Consider the following 20,745-nt stretch of genomic DNA (forward strand, 5'->3'; position numbering starts at 1 on the left):
TATAACATTACTGCAAGCAAGAAAGTGTGGAGTGTAGCTTGAGGTTCCCGCAAGGGGCTCCGTTGGCAACTTTGGGGCCGCTGCGGTATAACCACCACGAATTCAAGGTTTTGATGAGAGCAATTTAAACTGCCACCTATCAAGTCCAGAAGACCACCAACTGGGACGACCAGGCAGGTTTCAGGGGAGTGAAGGCTGCCAATGCGGATCGTCGGTTCACCAGCACAGCACCTCCGAGCAGTTTGGCTCTGACCTTCCACCTTCATCAAGGTCCTCATGTTTATTAGTTCACCCACCTGATAACAGAACATCAACATCATTCCATACAACCAAGGGAACACTACATGGCAGCAGAGAAGAACCAAGCGGCAGTGAAAAAAGCGGCGATGCAAGTACAATTCTCAATAAAGCCAAGAAGTAGAAATATGTAATATCTGCCGACGCACGACAAGGTGGCTGGCTACACAACTCAACTCAGCCAGCCAAGCCAGCCAACCAACAACACAACACAACACAACAGCCACACACACGACATGCTCCCCATCCTCCCCACAGGACTCTCCCCCAACCAACCCAGGGCACAATAACGATCGACAGTCCGCCCGCCCGTCCGTCCACGCCTTGCTGCTCTGCTCTGCTCTGCTCCATACCATGCCGTGACATGATGCGATGCCTTTCCCAAGAGGAAAGATTCGTACACACGCACACGCACCAATACAGACCACCAACCCACATGTACATGCTGCTTGCTTGCTTGCTTGCTTTCGTAGACAGACAAAACACAACAACAACAACAACAGGCTCAGTTCCAGTCAGCCACCAGACCTGCCCCTACCACTTCTCCCACGGTTACCACCACCACCACCACGCCCCGCGGAATAATTACTCTCCTCGCTGGTGCTGCTGAGCCCGCGCCCGGCGAAGCAGTAGCACTAAGACCAGGGGTTGCCGTCCGCGAAGCTGCCGCGCAGGCTCTGCCCCGCGCGGGGGCCGTCGTAGTACCGGGTCCCGGCCCCGCCGTCGGACCACTCCGACGAGTGCGACGAGGAGGTGAGGGCGAGATACCGCCGGGCCGAGCCAACATGAGGCGGCGGCGGAGCAAAGGCACCGTCACAATTGCTGCTGCTGTTGTTGTTGTTGTAGTGGCCATGACACCACCGCCAGCGCACCGGCAAGGCAGCAGCACAGGAGGGCCCAGCCGCCTAGTTCTGGCCCTCCCAGCCGACCCAGCCGCGCGGCATGACGCGCCAGATCTTGACCTCGCCGGACCGCAAATCATCAAGCTTGAAGCTCTCGAGCTTGACCTTCTTGCTCTCGCGGCCCTGCTCCCACGCCCGCACCTTCTTCTTGGTCCCGTCCCACTCGGCCACGACGCCCACGTGGTCCGGCTTGCCCACCTCGGTGCTGTACTTGGCGTGCATGGGCCCGTGCTTGCCCTGGAACTTGGCGTTGCGGATGCTGATGATGTCGCCGGCGCGGATCTGGTCCGCCTGCGTCGTGCTCGCGTTGGCCAGGTTCGAGTAGACCAGGGCGCCGTACGCGCGCGTGCCCACGGGGAGCAGCGCGTCCTTGAAGGGCTTGAGGAGCTCCAGCACCAGCGACTGCGGCGTGCCGTCGCCGACCACCGTGTCCTTCTTGCCCGCCACGGCGGCCGAGATGGGGCGGCCGAACCGCTCGTACGACTCCTCGAGCTGGTCCTGTCGCAGACTACGGGGTGGGCCCTCGTGGCGCTGCTCCAGGTGGACGTCCTTTGCGTCCTGGGGGTCAAAGCGCGCCGTGATGACGGTCTGGGAGTAGTCCTGGAACAGGATGTAAATGTCGCGGGTCACTGTCGTCTTGGCGCCACGCGACTGGGACTCGTCGGATTCGAAGAAAATGTCCTTACGACCTTGCAACTGCGGTGGCAAGCCGTTTGGCTGTAACCACCATCCGGACTGAGGGGCCAGGTCAATGTCATTGGCAACGAAACCGGACTCCATGGACGGCCTGCTCAGCATGTCCACGGACCGTCTGGATGTGCGGACGTCTAGCGAGCCGCGAGAAGTAGGCGCAGGCCGGCCACCAGAGGAGCCAGGAGCAGCCCTGTGCTCGGGTGGTGCCTGGTAGGAAGGCTCCTCGTAGTCGTCGTCTGGACGTGGTGGCGGCGGCGGTGGCTGAGAGAAGGACGGTGCAGCAGGAGCTCGAGGAGACGTCGTAGCGGCTGTGTAATTGTAAGGGTCATAATCGTCCTCATCTTGCGCAGCGAGGTTCGTGGGCGGGGGCGGAGGCGGGGCTGCTCGGGGGGCGTCAACAGATCGCCGGGTATCCGGCCGACTCTCTGGTGGCGGCTGGCTCGGCACTGGAGGCGGAGGAGGTACAGCTCTCGGGGCAGCAGCGGATGGGATTGGTGGCGGCAGAGAGGGGGGTCCTTCCTTTGGCGAAGCAACTGAAATGGTGTCCTCGATGCTCGAGTCGCGCCCGTGGGCCTTCAGAGCGTCCTTGTGCGGCACAGACGAGGCGATGTCGGTATCATAATCTCCATCGTACTCGGTAACCTCTCCCTCATTGTTGTCCTCTGGCAGAGCTGAAGGTCTGGCAGACGACCCTGGGCGGTCAGACGAAATCGAAGTCCTGGGGAGACCTCCAGGTGGAGGGGGCGGAGGCGGTCTTGTCTGAGATGGCGGAGCTTGGGCCGTGCCTGGGACAGGAGGTGGAGGTCGGCTGGCCCTCTTGCTGGATGGGGAGGCTGGGGTAGAATCATCATGGAATTTAGGGGACGTCGGCAACCGGGGAGATGTAGGTATAGGCGGTGCTGGCGCAGAGACGGGAGGCAGTGGCGGCGGTGCCCGAGTCACCGGAGGCTCTTCGCCACGAGGCGTTTCGGGGGCGCCAGGCCCTGACAGCTCGTCGTCCGATTCGGATCCCTCAGATTTGGCGACGTTTGCCACAGGGGCAGGTGGCGGGGGAGGTCGCGCTGCTCGTTGGTTAGCAAGTTAGTGTCGCAAAGGGCTGGCTATACATACAGTCCGTGGGCACACGGGGTGGCGCAGGACGTCCACCCGGAACTGGCGGCGCAGCAGCCGACGTGGCGGTTGGGACTGGACCAAGTTAGTCTTTGCGCATCGATGCGGGCGTGGACACGATCGAGTCTTACCAGCTGGTGGACTGCGTGCCACAGGCTCGTCCTCATCTTCCCCGTCAGAAACGGCAGGAGGCTCTTCATTCATAGGGGTCTTGTCTTCCGACTTTCGGGGGCCGCCCAAGCCTGGCAGAGGCATCATCATAGGAACTGGAGGCGCCCCAATTGGAGAGGCGAGCGGCTGGGAGTCCTCGCTGGGACGTCTGTCGGAGGACGCGGAAGGCTTCTTCTTCTTTGGCGGCAGCGACGGGGCACCGCCAGGGACGGGCATGCCAAACATGCCTGGCATACCCATTCCACCACCAAGTCTGGCCATTCTCGCCCTGAGCTCCTCCTTGCGCCGGAACTCTTTGGTCTCCTCGTCTTCTTCCTCTTCCTCCTCCTCGTCGTCTTCGTCCTGAGCCTCCTCGGTTGCGGCGGACTCTGTGGCAACTCGCGAAGGGCGCCGGGGCTTTTCATCGCTGTCATCGCGTTCGGTGAGGTCCGCCTGGTCCTCAGTTGTCTCCCCAGCGCCTGACATGTCTGCCTCATTTCCGTCTCTAGGCTCAGGGCCATGGGATGGCTTGCGGCGAGGCTGCGCAGGCACTCTGGGGGGATGCGACTCGTCCATAGACTCCCTGGCTCCCGTCCCACCAGTATCGGTGCGGTCCAGAGTTGGCGGCTGGGCAACTTCTTCCTCGTCGGCGCCCTCGGAGGCGGTGGGTTCGTGGCTGGGCATGCGAGGCTTTGCCGGGCGCTTTGGCTTTTCCCTCTTGGCCGCAGCTTCTGCGTGTCTTTGTGCCTGCTCCTGCTGTTGCTTCTGGAGCAATGCCATGCGCTCCTTCAGACTCAGGGGCTTCGGCTGGTCCTCGTCGCCCTCATTCGATTCGGTGGGCAGCAATCCTGCCTTCTGAGCAGAGTCCTCATTTTCAGCCTCCCGTTCTTTGATCTCAGGGTCTTCGTCTCGGCGGTAGACCGGGGCCACCGGGGTGTTTCGCTGGACCGGTACATAAGTGTTTCCCTTGGGTGGAGGAGCAACGAACGGCTTCTTGATAAAGGACGAAGAGCCGGACGCGCCACCCAGGCCGGCAGGCTTGAAGGGGGCGATTGGCGGCGCAGCGCCCTTGTTGAAGGCAGCAATGCGGTCCTTGAAGGAGCTGCTAGCCGGCTTCTGCGTCACGGGAGGCGGGCCCTTCTTAGCGGGCGCGGCCTTTGGCGGGGACTGAGCAACTGGCTCTGCTGCAGGAGCGCGGGGAGGCGAGGCGGGTAGTTCGGGCTCAGGCTCTGGTGCGCGAGGAGCAGTAACAGCGATAGGAGACCTGGGCTCTCTCGGCAATGGAGGCGGAGAGACAGGCAGCTCCTCCTCGTGGGGGGCGGCGAATGGCTCGGGCGCAGCGGCTGCTTTTGGCGAGAAGGCGGGAGGGGCAGGCTCCTCGGGAGGGGCGGCTACCTCGTCGGCGGCGTGCTCGGGTTCCTTCTTGGGTCTCGATCGAGTCGGGCGGGGCGGTGCGACTGGCTCGTACTTCTCGACGAAGTTCCTGGGGAAGATGCCCTCGTGCTTGGCTCCAGCCTCGTCGAGGTACTCGCCGGTGTACCAGTCTTCGTCCTCCTCCTCGGTGACGGTGATGATCTGGCCGAGGGGGAAGTTGAGGTCGTCCTCGTGGGGCGAGGAGTACTCGTAGAGGGCCTTGACCTTGAAAGACATGGCTGCAGGGCCAGGGCCAAGGCGCAGGCGAGGTTGAGGGCGTCGCGGGAGTTGCAAGAGTCCGAGTGTCTGACGTAGGATGATGCGGGGAGCAATGCTCTTGGGATGATAGGGATCTGCGACGTTCTGGCTCGTCTGTGCCAGACCCAACAGGTCAGATAAAGCAGACGAGACGAGGCAATTCGACAATTGCTGGGTCTGTAGGTGTGGAGTGAGTAGGGGGGAATGGGGGAATGGATCGGGTTGAGCGTACAGAAAGTAGCGTCTTGTGTATGCAAGGCAGGCAAGGCAGGTCAGGTCGGTCTGTCGGTCGGGAAGCGACGCCTGCTTCGGGTGCTGGGGAGCTTCAGGAGTCGGGCGCGGACGCGAGCTGCAGCGGGAGTGGCAGGCCGGCCAGTTGGAGAGGATCCTAGTTGGGCGACGTCAGCGCATGAACAAATAAGGAGCCACCGCGTCCAGACTGGACCAAGCCCGACGCACCACACCAGAGCGTCAGATGCGAACGTGTACGACACAGCGCAACCCCTCCACTGCCCTCCAATGCCCTGTAAGCCTGGCAATGACGACGAGCTGAAGTGCAGTTGCTCCGATTAAAATGTGGCAGAGCAGTGGCCAAGCCTCATTCGGTGGCTCGGAAAATAAACACGATTGGTCTGACTGATTGACGACGGGTTGACCAACACCCAACCTCCTCCCCATATATACCCCGCCAGGCCCAAGGCAGCCAGATAGAAGAAGTGTTTTTGGTTGGCAGACACAGGCTGACAGACGTACCTCAGACGAGATCTTGGTGGCAATGCACACAAGGCTTGTGCGTTATGGATTGCTCGCAGCGATGTATGGCTTAGCTTCCCTGATGGGGATCATGTGTCTGTGATATATCAAAACAGCCACCAAGACGGTGATCCGGAGTTGTCAATGCCTGGTGGTATGTGCTGCTTTGTCGTCCCCGAATCTGAATCTGCTCGTAGCCGATCTGTGTTGCGCTAGGGTGGACGGGCCAGAGACTAAACCCAAAGGCCAGGAGGTGGTGATACTACTAGTAGTAGACTCCGTGTAGATGGAACCAGTCTGGAGGAAAAGGGGCAGCCAGGCAGGCAGTATCCGTATATGTCTGTCTGTCTATTCGATCCCAAGGCTCTGATTATCAAAACCCAGCTGCAGCCGGCTCGTCGTCTGGTCTGCTGATGGCTGAGGATCAGGATCCAAAACACACCCAGACTCCTGTCTCCATGCAGTTGGCTGTGCAGGCCAGTCTAGTCTACCTACTTAAGTCTAGCAGATTGCCGTTACCTGTTCTATTGTTGAACCGGGGCTGGCCCACCATGGGCCAGCACCGACCACGGCGGCCAGCGACGGCCGCTCCTCAACGTCAAACCGCCCCAGCACAGTGTGCATGTCTGATGGGGGCGTACAGCGCACACAGTGCATAACCACCTAAGGACTGTCTAGACACTGTACGGAGGTGCGCCAGAGAGCTCATCCAGCAGCCGTTGGAAAATATGTTGCGGCGGCAAAACAGCTTCCATGCAGCCAGCATCCACCGCCCCCACCATCGTCACCCACCATTGTCGCCCAAGCCCAAGACCAATCTTGACAGTTGACCTCTTCTTCCCGCAGACAACCATATCTGCCTGGGAACTATCTAGTCAATCCGCCAGAAACCTACCGTGGTACACAGCCCGCCGACCTCAACCACCGCTACCTCTCACCCTCATCATGGCCTCGGAAACAAAACCCCCCATCAAGGGCATCCTCAAGAAACCAAAGACCACCGCCACCCAAAGCCCCGCACAACAACCCACCACCGCCACAGCAACACCAAAAGGCAAGGCCCCGCAGCCCCCCAGACAGGACCCCCGCCAGATCGCCCTCCAGCACGCCCGCATCCTCCAGGACCGCAAGGACACAGAGGCCCAGATCCTAGAAAACGTAATCGCCCTCCTCGACCTCCCCCTCGACCCCAACACCCCCGCCGGCAGCCCAGACCCCGCCGACGCGCACCTCTTCCTCTCCCTCGTCCGCATCTTCCAGCCCTCGGACTACGACGACCTCATCACGGAGCGCAACCTCGACGGCGACAAGTGCGGCTACGCGCTGTGCGGCAGCCGGCGGCGGAAATACAAGGGCGCGGGCACGTACAAGATGGTCAACAAGGGCCGCCGCGACTTTGATATCGTCGAGACGCGCGAGCTCGAGCGCTGGTGCGGCGCCGCGTGCGCCCGCCGCGCCCTGTGGGTCAAGGTCCAGCTCAACGAGACGGCCGCGTGGGAGCGGGTCGGGCTGCCCGAGATCGCGATCGAGCTGTACCCGGAGGAGAAGGAGGCGGCGGCGGCGGCGGGTGGTGCTTCCGCTTCCGCCGCCGCCGCCGGGCCTTCCGGGGAGGGGGAGAAGGGAGAAGCAGTGGGCGGCACGGACGAGCCTGCGAGGCTGGCTGCTGAGATGGCCCGGCTGCAGCTGCGCGAGGACCGCAGGGCCGCCGAGGACCGCAGGGCCGCCGAGGACGCCAGGAACCTGGCCCTGGAGAGGGGCGAGGATGTTAAGAAGGCGGCGGCGCCCACGGCCAAGGTGGACGTTGTCGTTCGCGAGAAGACGGTCATGACACGGGCGGAGGCCCCTGCCCTCGGTGATGGTGGTGCTGATGATTCCATCGAGGGGTATAAGGTCAAGTTCTCGACCGAACCTGAAAAGGCTTCGTAGCGTGCCATGAACTCGCTTCGGTGAACATTTACAGGCGCCATCTACAAAAAGTTGCATCTACAAACAAGGCGCGGGAGTTATTACGGTTGAGTTTCGAGATACCCATGTAGAATAGAACACACACATGAGCACATAGCACATCAATAGCAGGCACATCACTAGCAGGTGTCTCTCCACGCGGCAGCATGCCGCACACGTCCACAGGGAACATGGGAGAGCGAGTCGGTGGGAAACCCACACGACCAGGGACCTAGGTCCACACCCGAAACCTTGGAAGAATTGGCCATCAAGCCGTGTCTCCGGAATTACCCTAGAGACAGGCGACACCTTGTAGGAGCATGAGATCTGCATTCGATCTAGCTGGGAGCTCACTACCTTCCAGTTGTTGTCGGTAAGAGACGAAAGAAGACACTGTCGTGCCATCATCAAGAACGCCGTGGACGCCGTGTTGACCGACACCACGCGCCCGCAACCCAAGCCCGATTTGAATCCATGTCGTGGTATTGTGACGCCGGTGCCACTTCCCGTATCCCTCATGCCTTTTGTGGTTGTTTTCGTAGCCTCCTCCTCATCGCAGCACCGTTTTTGGTTTGTGGGGTTCGATGATCTAGTCGCGGCGAGGGGGGCGGTCGCCGAAGCGGCGTCCACCACGCTCCTGGGTCTGCTGCTGGACAACGTTGATGACGTTGACGGGAACAGCGTCGAACTGTTGAGCGGTTCTCCTGTTAGCCTACACACGACAACAACAAAGAGGCAGGAGGTGGTGGTGGAAACTTACGCCGAGGTGCTTGAGCAGGTCCTTGGTCTCAGCGTCGACGTCCAGCTGGCCAGACTCGGAGTTCTGGGTGAAGTCGAGGGCGGAGACCTCGGGGACGTATTGATCCTTGCGCTCACGCTCCTCCTCCTGGAGCTTGAAGGAGATACCGCGGACGGGACCCTCCTGGATACGCTTCATCAGGTGGGTGGCGTAGCCGGCAATCTTGTTGCGCAGACGCTTGGAGCTGTAGCACGCGGAGTCAGCGGTGTGGTCATGGCCTGTGTTGTGACCCCCAAGATCTCTGCTGTACAGGCCGAGAATGGAGCATATCTGCTGGCGAAGGGGTGTCCAGGAGCTACTTACGCAATGATGGCAACCTCATCGCAAATCCTCTTGTTGGTCTCGAAGTCGAGAGTCAGTCTGGGGTAGTACCGCTCAATGATGACCTTGGCGGACTTCTTAACGGTCTTGGTGCGGACGCGACCCATTTTGACGGTGTTGGAGGTGGTTGTCGAGGTAGGAGGTTGTCGACGTGGAAGAGTTTGGGCCTTGGACGAGCGTGCGGAATTGAGGCTGCAGGAGAGAAATCGAGAAGATTGAAAATCGGGAGTGCCCACTCACTCGGAGCCGTTAGCCTGTGCGTATCAGCGCGGGCGGTGAGGGAGCGGCAGAATCGACGGCCCACGTGCACGGTCACGTGTATTGCTGAGCGCCACCCAAGCACGGATACCTAGGTACCTGACTATGGTGGCACTTGAGTGGAATCGCAACAAGTCACGGTGCTGATTCTATGGCGTCGTTACATTCTAATCAGCTCAAGCTATAATGTTCAGTTTTTATCGACAGCTATCCCCGAAAGAACTAACTCAGAGGAAGTCATTCCATCAGTAAGAGCTCAGCTCTGAAGACATTCACCGTTGCGACGCTCAGGCACGACATGTAACTTTATTCTATTCATCTCTTTGCAGTTTTCATTCTTTAGATTTGAAAACCAGACCATGCAGAAGGAGATAAATATCGGTTTAGAGCGTTTAACAATCTTTAGCAGGAATTCATGCCTAGCGATTTGTGTCTTCACACATTAAAGATCAATAAGAACGAAACCACCACAACCAATTGACAGATGTTACTTAACCCCGCAAGAGGTTCGGATTAGGATTGACTTCACCAGAAATTTAATTGACATGTTCACAATCGAAGAACGTGTTGCCTCCGAGTGGTACATCATTTAAGTGCGGTGAACACGTGTTGAAACCTCGTCAGTATCTATCCCTAATCGGAATTCGGGTTTGCAATGCCATGAAGCTTTATCGTTTAAAGAAAATCACGATGAGTAAAGGTACCCAGGTATTCTCGAGAGCATGACCAAGTAGTACACTTCAATCCACAGACCCGGACTATCTGAACAGCAATAATATTGAAACCCGTTGTAAAGGGTGGCAACGGTTCAAGTGCTCTTTGGATTGCACTCCAGCCAATTATGTATGGGTTTGCAAAGACAAATTGTGCAAACACTGGTCACTGCTTGCTTAGGATCAATTTTACATTTCTACTTGATATACAGGCCCTCACATCTATTCTTTCGCCGCTCCCAGGCATGCCCGCAGCTCTACAATAAACCAGACAGGCTTAAGGGGGCACGGAAGGACTCGAAATGCTCAAACCCCACAGCAAACTGTCCATGCCCGCGTTATTGCCCTTCGTTTGACATGCCGTACCCCTCGCGCGTCCCCGTCGTGAACTTCGCATTGGCATATCTGGACCCCTTCCCCAGCCTGGCCGACGACATTGGGCCCCTTAGCATGGGCAGCCTGTGCTTCCTAGCGCCCTCGACCGCCCTGCCGTGGAAGAGCTGTTTCTCGCCCACCATCTCCTCCTGCACCATCCTCGAGGTGTTGTCCGCCTCCTCGGCGTGCAGCAGGACCCGGCCCTTGGAGTTGACCTGGGCCGAGTAGATCTGCGCCCACAGCTTCTGGCCGCCCCTGGCGGACGGGTCGAAGGCGATCCTGTTGGCGTTGGTGTTGCGGAGGGACTCCCTGTCGGCCTGCTTGCCCCCGACGACGAAGCCGCCGACGCCCAGGGTGCCGCTCTTGCCGATCCTGGCGACGTCGGCGCTCGACACGAAGACGCGGCCCTTGACGGGCGGGTGGACCTTGAGCGGGCCGTAGGCGGGGTGGTTGTCTATGTAGGCCGACGTCCGCAGGTAGGACAGGCCGGCCGAGGGGTGTGTGATGGGGGGCCCGTGGAGCGCGTACGGGTTTTCCCTGTCGAGCGTCCTGGTCTGCTGTGGTGCCAGGCTGCCGAGCTGGTCCGCGTACTGCGGCGCCTCGATGGGCGCGAGGTCCAGGAACCCGCCGACGAGGTCCATGAGGCCGTGGCGGTCCTGGCGCAGCTCCCGCAGGTAGTCGGTGAGCTGTTCCTCGGTGATGTCGGCCGCCCCCACCTCCTTCACGGCCGCGCTGGCCTCATCGCCTCCCACCTCGGTCGCGTGGGCCTTGTTGTCCCGCGTCAGCCTGGCGGCGAGCTGCTCGCGCAGGAAGTGGCGGAACTCGGCCTTCCTCGGCCGCACGACCTTCTTGATGTACTTCTGGAACTCGCCCTCGGTCATGCTGGCGAGCCAGGGGCCGCCGTACTTCCACCGCATCTGGCCGGCCTGCGTCTTCTTGTCGCTGTCGAGGGCGGTGAAGTCGTACTTGCTCTCGAAGACGGACTCGGGCTTCATGTCCATCTGCGAGATGGTGGCGGTGGGCGTGTCGGGGATGTGGTGCGGCAGGTTGATGGCGATGTTCATCTCCTGCCACTTCTCCAGCGACAGGGTGTGGTCGGCGGCCGAGGCGAAGTCGGTGACGTGCTCCATCGAGTCGACCTGCTTGACGCGCAGGTAGGGCGTGCTGGTCTTGGCGGTGGACCGCAGGGGGAGGTTGCGCTTGAAGCCCCAGTCGCCGCGCTGGCGGAAGGCCTCGGGGGCCGTGACGGTCTGCAGGGTCGGGAAGGCCTGGGTCGCCGTGTCGGAGTTGTAGCTGGTGGCCGCCTGGTAGTCGCCCGGCGGGCCTGGGATCGCCTGCGGCAGCGAGAACATGCGCGATGCCCGGAGGAGGGCGCCGCCGGGCGACATGGTCCGGCTTGCAGTCGCCATTGTCGGATTCGCGACTGCGTACCGTGACTTTGCGGGGTGGGTGTGCTGGTCGGGTCGGGCTGAGGACGTGACGATGAGATGCGAAGCGATGCGATATGGCAGACAGAGCTCAAGAAAATTGGCAGAGGCCCCGAGGAGCTAACGGTAGGCGTTACGATTGGCTGAATTGGACAGGGGTGGGCTCAAGCTCATGTCTGCATGGCAGCATGGGCAACATTTACACTGGCTGACATCAAGTCACCAACCAGCTAATAACCTCGCATAGCACTGAGCAGGTGGCTGCAGTGTTTCTTTTGGATCGTCCCAAGGATGATGTCAACTCCATCGTCATGCCTTTTCGGGGCCTTGTTTCGAGCATCCTGTCGTGCTTCGCCCTCGATGCACGCCAGTATCGTCAAGCCAGGTCTTCACTCCCCAATTGTAGCCAGTATCTCAACAAAGTATCACAATCTGCAAGGCGGACACGTCGGGCTCCATACCACGGCACACAGGGCCAGCTGTTTTAGATGCGGCGATCTGAACCATTTCGCAAGGGACTGCAGCCAGCCAAAGACGAAGAGCACGAGAAGGTTCTGTAAAAGATGCGGTACACCGGGCCATTCATCCCTCGAGTGCGACAAGCCCAAGATATGCCGCCGCTGTGGTGAGCCGGGCCACATAGCGGCAAAATGTCGCAGTGAGGTCGACAACAGGGCATGTTTTCGATGTGGCAAGACTGGACACCTTGGTTTCAAATGCTCGGAGCCTTATAAGCCTCGAGGCCGCCTTGGTGGGACAGGCCACTCGTCAGCAGAACATGTCAGTGCGATTGACAAGAGGAAACTGGACACGCGGCCGACAATTGCCCTCCTCCACGGGCCGAAGCGATGGAGGTGACGATGAACCTTTCTCCCGGTGGTGTGGCAGCGCCGCGGAGGATATGGCACGGGTTAAGGAGGCCGCGATTGTCTGCACAGATAACAGCCTCACAACGTCTCACCGATGGTCCTCTGCAATATCCATAGCTCCCACTCTTCTCAGCAGAAATCGCACCACGGCGGCTGGAATTGGGTCAACCCAATGCGCTCCTGAGGAGGGGGCCAGGGAATAATCCAACGGAGAGCATTCCACAAGTTCAGGAGGAAGACACGAGCCTTGTTCGACAGGCTGCATCTTGTTCTCATATGCATCTGAATCTGCATACATTCACAAATATGACCTGCAATAATCGCATGTCATACCCATATATGAAGTATCCGCGGGCACAGAACTGTGGCAGACTGCTTGTCCTGCCAAGCTAAGCCAGTCTTTCGGTGTTAAGCGGGGCACGGACTTAAGCGAGCTTGGTTGGTGGTCCACTGGTCAGGCTGGTTCTTATCGGTTGATGCAGTGGCATAGGGCACAGAAACGGACTGCATTACTCCATCGCCCCCAGGAGCTGCTGATCTCACCATGACACAAAAGGTGAGATGGTACCGAGTACCGTCGACGGGTCATTGATGGGGAGGAGTCATACTCTTGTCCGGATGACATATAAAAGGCAGCACATTCTAGACGAGAAGGACTGCACAGTCACAGGCTGAGAGGCGACTTGTGTGTGTGGTGTACGGATAGTTTTTTGGTAGGCTGGGCTGGCTGGTTGGCTGTGTTGTGTGTCGTCGCCTTCGGCGTACAGTCAGTCAGTCAGTCAGTCCGCCCGTAGCAAGCAAGCTCAGAGAGGGGGAGGTGGCAAGCTCGGGCTGCTTGGCCTAGCTTGCAACAGCTCCAAATGCTAGGGCTAGACCATGCCTGCCATGGCATTCGTTTGCAAGTGAAGCGCCCTTGTGCCCCCCCGTGCTGGGGCCTGCGGCAGGTCGGCCCACTTTGCAAATGCCTGGTGGTGGGGCTGGCGTTGGATTGGGCTTCAGCGAAAATCTATCACCCCGCACCCACATTCACATTGCCCGTTTCTTCTTCCCTCCCTCTTTTTTTCCCTCCTTCACCAGCGCAAGCCTTGACGGCGAGATTCTGTAGGTCCAACCAGCCCAGCCCTCCATCCATCGTGCCCCTGCAACCAAGACCGCGAGACTCGTGGACTGCTTCCCCCAGACTCGTTGGCTCCTCGCCGAACACACAAAAAAACAAAAGGCGTCCGAGACCCTGCAGCTAACGACCCCGCGTAGTCCTCTTTTATCAGCAGGTCAACCCCCGAGTCTTGAGTCTGCTCCGGCGCTGCGAACTTGTTCCCCCTTCGCCGCCACAAAATCTCTGCCGTTCTCGAGGCATTCACCCCAATCCTCAAGCATCCAGAAGACAAAGCCATTTTAGACAGGTTTCATCGTCAATACCGTCAAAATGGTCAAGTAAGTCCCTCCCTTCGCCCACAGCTGCCAGACCCCGACAACCCTCAGCACAAGCACAACCCACAATCATCGTATCATGGATGGTCGGACCACCCCATCGCACCTCCAACCCTGTCTCGAAGACGCAACAACACCACAAGGCATGGCGACCTTTTCTTTGCTAACAGCTCTCCTCCCAGCTTCACCGTCGACGAGATCCACGATCTCATGAAGAAGCCGAGCAATGTTCGTAACATGAGTGTTATTGCTCATGTCGACCACGGCAAATCTACCCTGACCGACTCTCTGCTGGCCAAGGCCGGTATCATCTCCACCGGAAAGGCTGGTGATGCTCGTGCCACGGATACCCGTGCCGACGAGCAGGAGCGTACGTCCTAACCCCCCCGGGGCTTCCGTCCCGTCCCGTCCCTGTTCCATTTGCTGGCGACCACAGCATGTGCTGACCCCGAGCAGGTGGTATCACCATCAAGTCTACTGCCATCTCCCTGTACGCCACCCTGCCCGAGGCCGAGGACACCAAGGACATCAAGGGCCAGGAGACCGACGGCAACGACTTCTTGATCAACCTGATCGACTCCCCCGGTCACGTTGACTTCTCGTCCGAGGTCACGGCCGCTCTCCGTGTCACTGACGGTGCTCTCGTTGTCGTCGACACTGTCGAGGGTGTGTGCGTGCAGACCGAGACTGTGCTCCGACAGGCTCTTGGTGAGCGTATTAAGCCCGTTGTTGTCATCAACAAGGTCGACCGTGCTCTGCTCGAGCTTCAGATCGAGAAGGAGGACCTCTACCAGTCCTTCTCCCGAACAATCGAGTCCGTCAACGTCGTCATCTCCACCTACTTCGACAAGTCTCTGGGTGACGTCCAGGTCTACCCCGACAAGGGTACCGTCGCCTTCGGTTCCGGTCTGCACGGCTGGGCCTTCACCATCCGTCAGTTCGCCACCCGCTACGCCAAGAAGTTCGGTGTCGACCGTAACAAGATGATGGAGCGTCTCTGGGGAGACAACTACTTCAACCCCAAGACCAAGAAGTGGACCAAGAACGGCACCTACGAGGGCCAGCAGCTCGAGCGTGCCTTCAACCAGTTCATCCTGGACCCCATCTTCAAGATCTTCTCCGCCGTTATGAACTTCAAGAAGGACGAGATCAAGGTCCTGCTCGAGAAGCTTGACCTCAAGCTGGCCTCCGAGGACCGTGACAAGGAGGGCAAGCAGCTGCTCAAGGCTGTCATGCGTACCTTCCTGCCCGCCGCCGACTCCCTGCTGGAGATGATGATTCTCCACCTGCCTTCCCCCAAGACCGCCCAGAAGTACCGTGCCGAGACCCTGTACGAGGGTCCTCAGGACGACGCCATCTTCGCCTCCATCCGTGACTGCGAGGCCGACCCCGCCAAGGCCGACCTGATGCTCTACGTCTCCAAGATGGTGCCGACCTCCGACAAGGGTCGTTTCTACGCCTTCGGTCGTGTCTTCTCCGGTACCGTCAAGTCCGGCCAGAAGGTCCGCATCCAGGGCCCCAACTACGTCCCCGGCAGGAAGGAGGACCTCTCCGAGAAGGCCATCCAGCGTGTCGTCCTGATGATGGGCGGCCGTGTCGAGGCCATCGACGACATCCCCGCCGGTAACATTGTCGGTCTGGTCGGTATCGACCAGTTCCTGCTCAAGTCTGGTACCATCACCACCGACAAGGCTGCCCACAACCTCAAGGTCATGAAGTTCTCCGTCTCCCCCGTCGTGCAGCGATCCGTCCAGTGCAAGAACGCCCAGGATCTGCCCAAGCTTGTCGAGGGTCTGAAGCGTCTGTCCAAGTCCGACCCTTGTGTCCTGACCATGACCAACGAGTCTGGTGAGCACATTGTCGCCGGTGCCGGTGAGCTCCACCTGGAGATTTGCCTGAACGACCTCCAGAACGACCACGCTGGTGTTCCCCTGATCATCTCCGACCCAGTCGTCCAGTACCGTGAGACTGTCAGCGGCAAGTCCAGCATTACTGCCCTGTCCAAGTCGCCCAACAAGCACAACCGTATCTACATGACTGCGGAGCCCCTCGACGAGGAGCTGTCCCTTGCCATTGAGTCTGGCAAGATCAACCCCCGTGACGACTTCAAGGCCCGTGCCCGTGTCCTTGCTGACGACTTCGGCTGGGACGTCACCGACGCCCGTAAGATCTGGACCTTCGGCCCTGACACCAACGGCCCCAACCTGCTGGTTGACCAGACCAAGGCCGTCCAGTACCTCAACGAAATCAAGGACTCTGTCGTCTCCGGTTTCCAGTGGGCTTCCCGTGAGGGTCCCGTTGCCGAGGAGCCCATGCGGTCCGTCCGCTGGAACATCCTCGATGTCACCCTCCACGCTGATTCTATTCACCGTGGTACCGGCCAGATCATGCCCACCACCCGTCGTGTCATGTACGCCGCCGCCCTGCTTGCCGAGCCCGCCCTGCAGGAGCCCGTCTTCCTGTGCGAGATCCAGGTGCCCGAGCAGGCCATGGGTGGTGTCTACGGTGTGCTTACCCGGAGACGTGGTATCGTCTTCGGTGAGGAGCAGCGCCCTGGCACTCCTCTGTTCACCATCAAGTCGTACCTGCCCGTCATCGAGTCGTTCGGATTCAACGGTGACCTGCGTGCCGCCACCTCCGGACAGGCCTTCCCCCAGTCCGTGTTCGACCACTGGCAGCTGCTGCCCGGTGGCTCCCCTCTGGACCCCACCTCCAAGGTCGGTGCCATGGTCCAGGAGATGCGGAAGCGCAAGGGTATCAAGGTCGAGGTTCCCGATGTTTCCAACGTGAGTCTAAGCCCCCAGCCCCCCTGAACGCGTGGGAGCGGTTGCTAACCAGCCTGTGCAGTACTACGACAAGCTGTAAAAGCCTCATGTCCTTGTTCATAGACTTTTCCTACCGCCTCAAACGGCGGCTTGATAGAGCGTATCTTCGGCAATGTGAACGAGTTGCAAAGAAGACGGAAAACGGTCTACGATAGGAAACCCCAAGGGTTTGGGGAGGAAAATGGCGAGGCCGAGGGCAAACAGCAAGCACCGGAACACATTATGATTATAGTCCGACCCCGTCCCCCGAGAGCTTGTACTTAAGGCTGGATTTGAAATTTTATTTGCGTTGATGAAGTCAAAAACAAACTGTTCCATGATTGCCAGCAAGTGATGTAATGTAGTATTGTGTATCTGTACGAGATGTGCCCATTGTACGGTCCGAGCAATTAATAAGAGGCGTGGCGTGTAGTCGACCTGGATGAGTTCGAAGGACGGTCAATATGATAAATGCGTGGGCGCCTGTTATAATTGGAAGTGTGAAACAAGGAATATTGCTCGTGGTCCGGCAGTCCGCCTACCTCTTCGCGGCTAGCCTGCCGCCCGGCCCCACCATAAAGCAACCCTTGCTGCAGCTTTTAGGAAGCTCTGGCGCGCATCCAGTCTGCCAGTCCGCGGGAACATTTCGCCTCGAGTCCATCCAGCCAGACTTGGCCTCGCACCCTCGTGTCGCACTCCATTCGGTCGCCGCAGCAAAGCAGTGTCGCAAACCAGCTGTCTTGATGTCCCCACAAAAGTAGAAGGTTGGGAAAGATGTTGTTCCCTGAGGAGGACTCGCCTCTGCTGAAGGCGTGGATCGTCAAGCGCCTCGAGAATACGTTCGTCACACAATCCCTCGATCGGCCCTTGCGACGGCCCTGGCTCGGGACTGCCATCGCTAACCTTTGCCTGCCAAACAGTTCTGACGCCGACGCCGATGTGCTTGCTGACTACGTGCTGGCCCTCTTACACTCTGACGATGGCACCGAGGATGTCAAGTCAAAGTGCATGTCCGAGATGGGCAATTTCCTCACAGAAGGTACGAACTCGTCGCCACGCGCCACACTGGCCAGACACAGGCTCTGAACTAAATCCCCATGTTTGCAGATCCTTCATCTTTCGTCAACGACTTATTCGACATAATCCAGTACAGATCCTACCTCCCCGGCGCCGCCCCTCCGCCGAAACCAGCCCCGACTGCTGCTCTCCCAACAAACCTACAAGGCCTCGGCGACCCAAACACAGGTCTGCCTTCCATCCCTACTGGTCCTTCCGGTGGCAGCGCGCGCAAGCGTGGCTTCCAGGACCGAGGCGACTTCGCTGCGCCGACCGGCCGGGACCAATTCCAAGGCGGCCGACAGTTCAAACAACCGCGTCGCGGCGGGGCCTACGGAGGTCGCAAGGGCTACGTCGACCTGGACAGGCCACAATCGCTATCACAGGACGACTACCAATTCCAAAACACCCCAGGCCCGCATGCGCTGTCCTTCGGGCAGCCGGGCCAGGTCCCGCAGATCCCGCCGTTCGACCCGAGCAACCCCCTAGAGGCGATGCGACAGCTACAGCAGATCGGCCAGCAGATGGGCCTCTCCATGCCGCCCTTCGCCGGCTACCCCCAACAACAGCAGCAGCACGGCTTCCAGCAGAATGCGCCGGCGCAGCAGGGGAGGAAGGGGCGGTGCTGGGACTTTGACAGGAAGGGCTTCTGCCCCAGGGGCATCAAGTGCAAGTTCGAGCACAGCACTGGCACCGAGCCCGTCCCGTACAGCCTCCCTACGCCACAGCTCTCGGGGCACATCTCGCTGCCCGGAGAAGGTCCGTTCCCTTCTCAGTTTTCCAGTACAGCGATCGAGGCCGAGAGTCTCGGCTCTTCGCATGATTTATTTGCAGCGCCGTTTGATTTCAATTCCTTTGTCGATTTGTCCTACAGTCTTAACAACTTGATGAGTCTGACACAACAAGCAGAGTACGACCCGACCTCCGCGACGCTATCACCACAGATATCCCAATTTCCGCAGCAGCAAGGCCCTCACCAGGGCAACACATATCCTAACCAGAACAGAAATAACCGGCAGGGTCAGCAACGGCGGAAATGGGGCCAAGGGCGGGCGCCGTTCTCCGCAGAAGGCCCGGTCAACGACAGGAGCCAGACCAAGGTCGTGGTGGAGAGCATCCCCGAGGAGAACTTTGACGAGGACCAGGTGCGGAACTTCTTCGCGCAGTTCGGCAAGGTCGAAGAGGTCACCATGATGGGGTACAAGCGGCTGGCAGTGGTCAAGTTCGACAACTGGGCCTCAGCCAACGCCGCGTACAAATCACCAAAGGTGATATTCGACAACCGGTTCGTAAAGGTCTTTTGGTACAAGGACGAGAAGCACGGCGACATCGCGAACGGCGGCGGCGGCGCGAACGGCTTCAAGAACGGCCGCCCGGCTGCCGCCAACGGCGTCAAGCGCGAGGACCTCTCCGGAGGGGACGTGAAGATGGAGGAGGACGACGACGAGCAGCAGATCGACATGGAGGAGTTCGCGCGCAGGCAGGAGGAGGCGCAGCGGCTGCACGAGGAGAAGACGGCCCGGATGCGCGAGATCGAGCGGCAGCGCGAGGAGCTCGAGCGCAGGCAGAAGGAGCTGCAGGCCAAGCAGGCGGCCGAGCGGCAGCGGCTGATGGAGAAGCTGGCGCGCAAGAACTCGGCCGAGGCGGGCGGCGGCGGCGGCGCAGCAGCAGCAGCCGCAACCACGGCGGAGGGGTCCAAGACCGAGGCGCTCAAGGCCACGCTCGCGCGGCTCAAGGGGGAGGCCGAGGCGCTGGGGATCGACCCGGACGCACAGCAACAGGACGACGGGGCAGTCCAGTTCCCGACGACGAGCTACGGCGGCCGCGGCGGCAGGGGAGGAGGAGGGTACTACCGCGGCCGCGGCGGCTACGCCCCGCGGGGCTCTGCGTTCCGAGGAGGGGGCGGCGCCGCGCGCGGCCGGGGCAACTTGCACGCGGCGTACGCGGCCTTCTCGCTGGACAACCGGCCCAGGACGGTGGCCGTCTCCGGGGTCGACTTCTCGGCGCCCGAGAAGGACGAGGCGCTGAGGCGGCATCTCTTTGTAAGGCAGACTGAACCCCGGGACTACTCCACCCCACCTTCTCCCTCTCCCCCCCCCTCCCTTCCCCTGAAAGAGGCATCGAGCCTGGCTGACTGACTGACCCTCAACCCCGCAGGGCTTCGGCGAGGGCGTCACGGGGATCCAGGTCACGCCCGCGGTGACGCACCTCAGCTTCAGCGACCGCAGGCAGGCGGAGCTGTTCTACAGCGGCGTCAAGGGCGGGCGGATACCGGGTGTCAGCGACGGCGGCGAGGACGGCGGCGGCGCGGCCGTCGAGGTCTCGTGGGTCTCCGGGCCGGCGGCCGCGCTGCCTGGGAGTACCACTATCACCACCACTTCTTCTGGTGTTAACCCCCCGACCGGCGGCGGCGGTGGTGATGCTGATGCTGCGATGGACGATGCGGACGCTGCCGGTAGGAACGGGGAGACGACGCAGGGGGGCGGCGAGCCGGATGCAAAGTCTCAGGGCCACGAACAGCAGCAGCAGCAGCAGCAGCAGGAGTCTGGCGAGGCCAAGGAGGTGGTGGACTATGACGTTGCCGGCGAGAACGAGTGGGACGAGTAGGGCCGGCGCCCATCCGAGCGCTGTCGGTTGTGTTGGCACGGTATGAGTTCACTATTAGAGACTAGGCGGTCCTCCTCCTGGTCCTGTGGCCAGCATTACCGCCACCGTCGACGGTTCACGTTGTGGATTGCCGGCCGGGTGGGAGGGGGTAGGAGGTTTGAGGGGGGCCGTCTCTTGAAAAAAAACAAAGTCAAAATGGTCAGATGTTTATGTGTATGGTATGGGGCAGGTAGGGTCAGTCGGTCAGTCGGTCCGGTCCGGTCAGGTCTACTCCTTCTTGCCCGGGGCAGTCGGCGCTGGGGCCGGAAGAAGGTGGCAGGCAGGCGGTGTCAAAACAATACTTTGCATAGCATGGGCAGTCAGTCAGACAGCCAGACAGCAAGCATGTCATGGGGAGCCGGCGTAAACATCGAGAGCATCATCAATCAGGCCTGAATCTTAGGTTTCTTAGGAAAGCAGACGGGATAGAGCACAGCAGAGACCAGTCCAATCCAGGCAAAGCAAAGCAAAGCGAAGCAGGCGGTCGGGAGGAGGGGGCTAATGAATTACCTGTTGTGGGATTTCA

The 20,745-nt window shown here is 60.1% G+C and overlaps 6 protein-coding genes across 6 annotated transcripts; 3 read left to right on the forward strand and 3 right to left on the reverse strand.

Annotated features, from left to right (window-relative positions):
* Nucleotides 1-372: 372 nt before the first annotated feature.
* On the reverse strand, nucleotides 373-5,062 carry KVR01_002671 (uncharacterized protein). The gene is made up of 3 exons (XM_044789746.1): nucleotides 3,134-5,062; nucleotides 3,003-3,077; nucleotides 373-2,953 (listed from the first exon to the last, which is right to left on the reverse strand). Exons 1-3 carry the CDS (start codon nucleotides 4,800-4,802, stop codon nucleotides 1,203-1,205), a joined length of 3,495 nt encoding a protein of 1,164 aa, XP_044647686.1. The 5' UTR covers nucleotides 4,803-5,062; the 3' UTR covers nucleotides 373-1,202.
* Nucleotides 5,063-6,521: 1,459 nt separating this feature from the next.
* Nucleotides 6,522-7,502, forward strand: KVR01_003311 (uncharacterized protein; the record flags this gene model as incomplete). The annotated part of the gene is made up of 1 exon (XM_044788448.1): nucleotides 6,522-7,502. The coding sequence occupies one exon, from the start codon at nucleotides 6,522-6,524 to the stop codon at nucleotides 7,500-7,502; it is 981 nt and encodes a 326-aa protein (XP_044648326.1).
* Nucleotides 7,503-8,109: 607 nt separating this feature from the next.
* On the reverse strand, nucleotides 8,110-8,747 carry KVR01_003219 (uncharacterized protein; the record flags this gene model as incomplete). The annotated part of the gene is made up of 3 exons (XM_044786626.1): nucleotides 8,110-8,208; nucleotides 8,281-8,503; nucleotides 8,623-8,747. 3 exons carry the CDS (start codon nucleotides 8,745-8,747, stop codon nucleotides 8,110-8,112), a joined length of 447 nt encoding a protein of 148 aa, XP_044648234.1.
* A 911-nt stretch (nucleotides 8,748-9,658) lies between these two features.
* KVR01_003945 (uncharacterized protein) lies at nucleotides 9,659-11,582 on the reverse strand. Its single transcript, XM_044789426.1, has one exon. The coding sequence runs from the start codon at nucleotides 11,393-11,395 to the stop codon at nucleotides 9,950-9,952; it is 1,446 nt and encodes a 481-aa protein (XP_044648960.1). The 5' UTR covers nucleotides 11,396-11,582; the 3' UTR covers nucleotides 9,659-9,949.
* A 1,602-nt stretch (nucleotides 11,583-13,184) lies between these two features.
* KVR01_003293 (uncharacterized protein) lies at nucleotides 13,185-16,838 on the forward strand. The gene is made up of 5 exons (XM_044790073.1): nucleotides 13,185-13,383; nucleotides 13,537-13,716; nucleotides 13,896-14,083; nucleotides 14,170-16,499; nucleotides 16,561-16,838. Exons 2-5 carry the CDS (start codon nucleotides 13,709-13,711, stop codon nucleotides 16,576-16,578), a joined length of 2,544 nt encoding a protein of 847 aa, XP_044648308.1. The 5' UTR covers nucleotides 13,185-13,383; nucleotides 13,537-13,708; the 3' UTR covers nucleotides 16,579-16,838.
* A 179-nt stretch (nucleotides 16,839-17,017) lies between these two features.
* KVR01_002060 (uncharacterized protein) lies at nucleotides 17,018-20,716 on the forward strand. The gene is made up of 4 exons (XM_044793456.1): nucleotides 17,018-17,356; nucleotides 17,438-17,556; nucleotides 17,625-19,615; nucleotides 19,731-20,716. The coding sequence occupies exons 1-4, from the start codon at nucleotides 17,292-17,294 to the stop codon at nucleotides 20,178-20,180; spliced, it is 2,625 nt and encodes an 874-aa protein (XP_044647075.1). The 5' UTR covers nucleotides 17,018-17,291; the 3' UTR covers nucleotides 20,181-20,716.
* The last annotated feature ends 29 nt before the right edge of the window (nucleotides 20,717-20,745 follow it).

Source organism: Diaporthe batatas, assembly GCF_019321695.1.
Source record: "Diaporthe batatas strain CRI 302-4 chromosome Unknown Contig00003, whole genome shotgun sequence".
NCBI lineage: Eukaryota > Fungi > Ascomycota > Sordariomycetes > Diaporthales > Diaporthaceae > Diaporthe > Diaporthe batatas.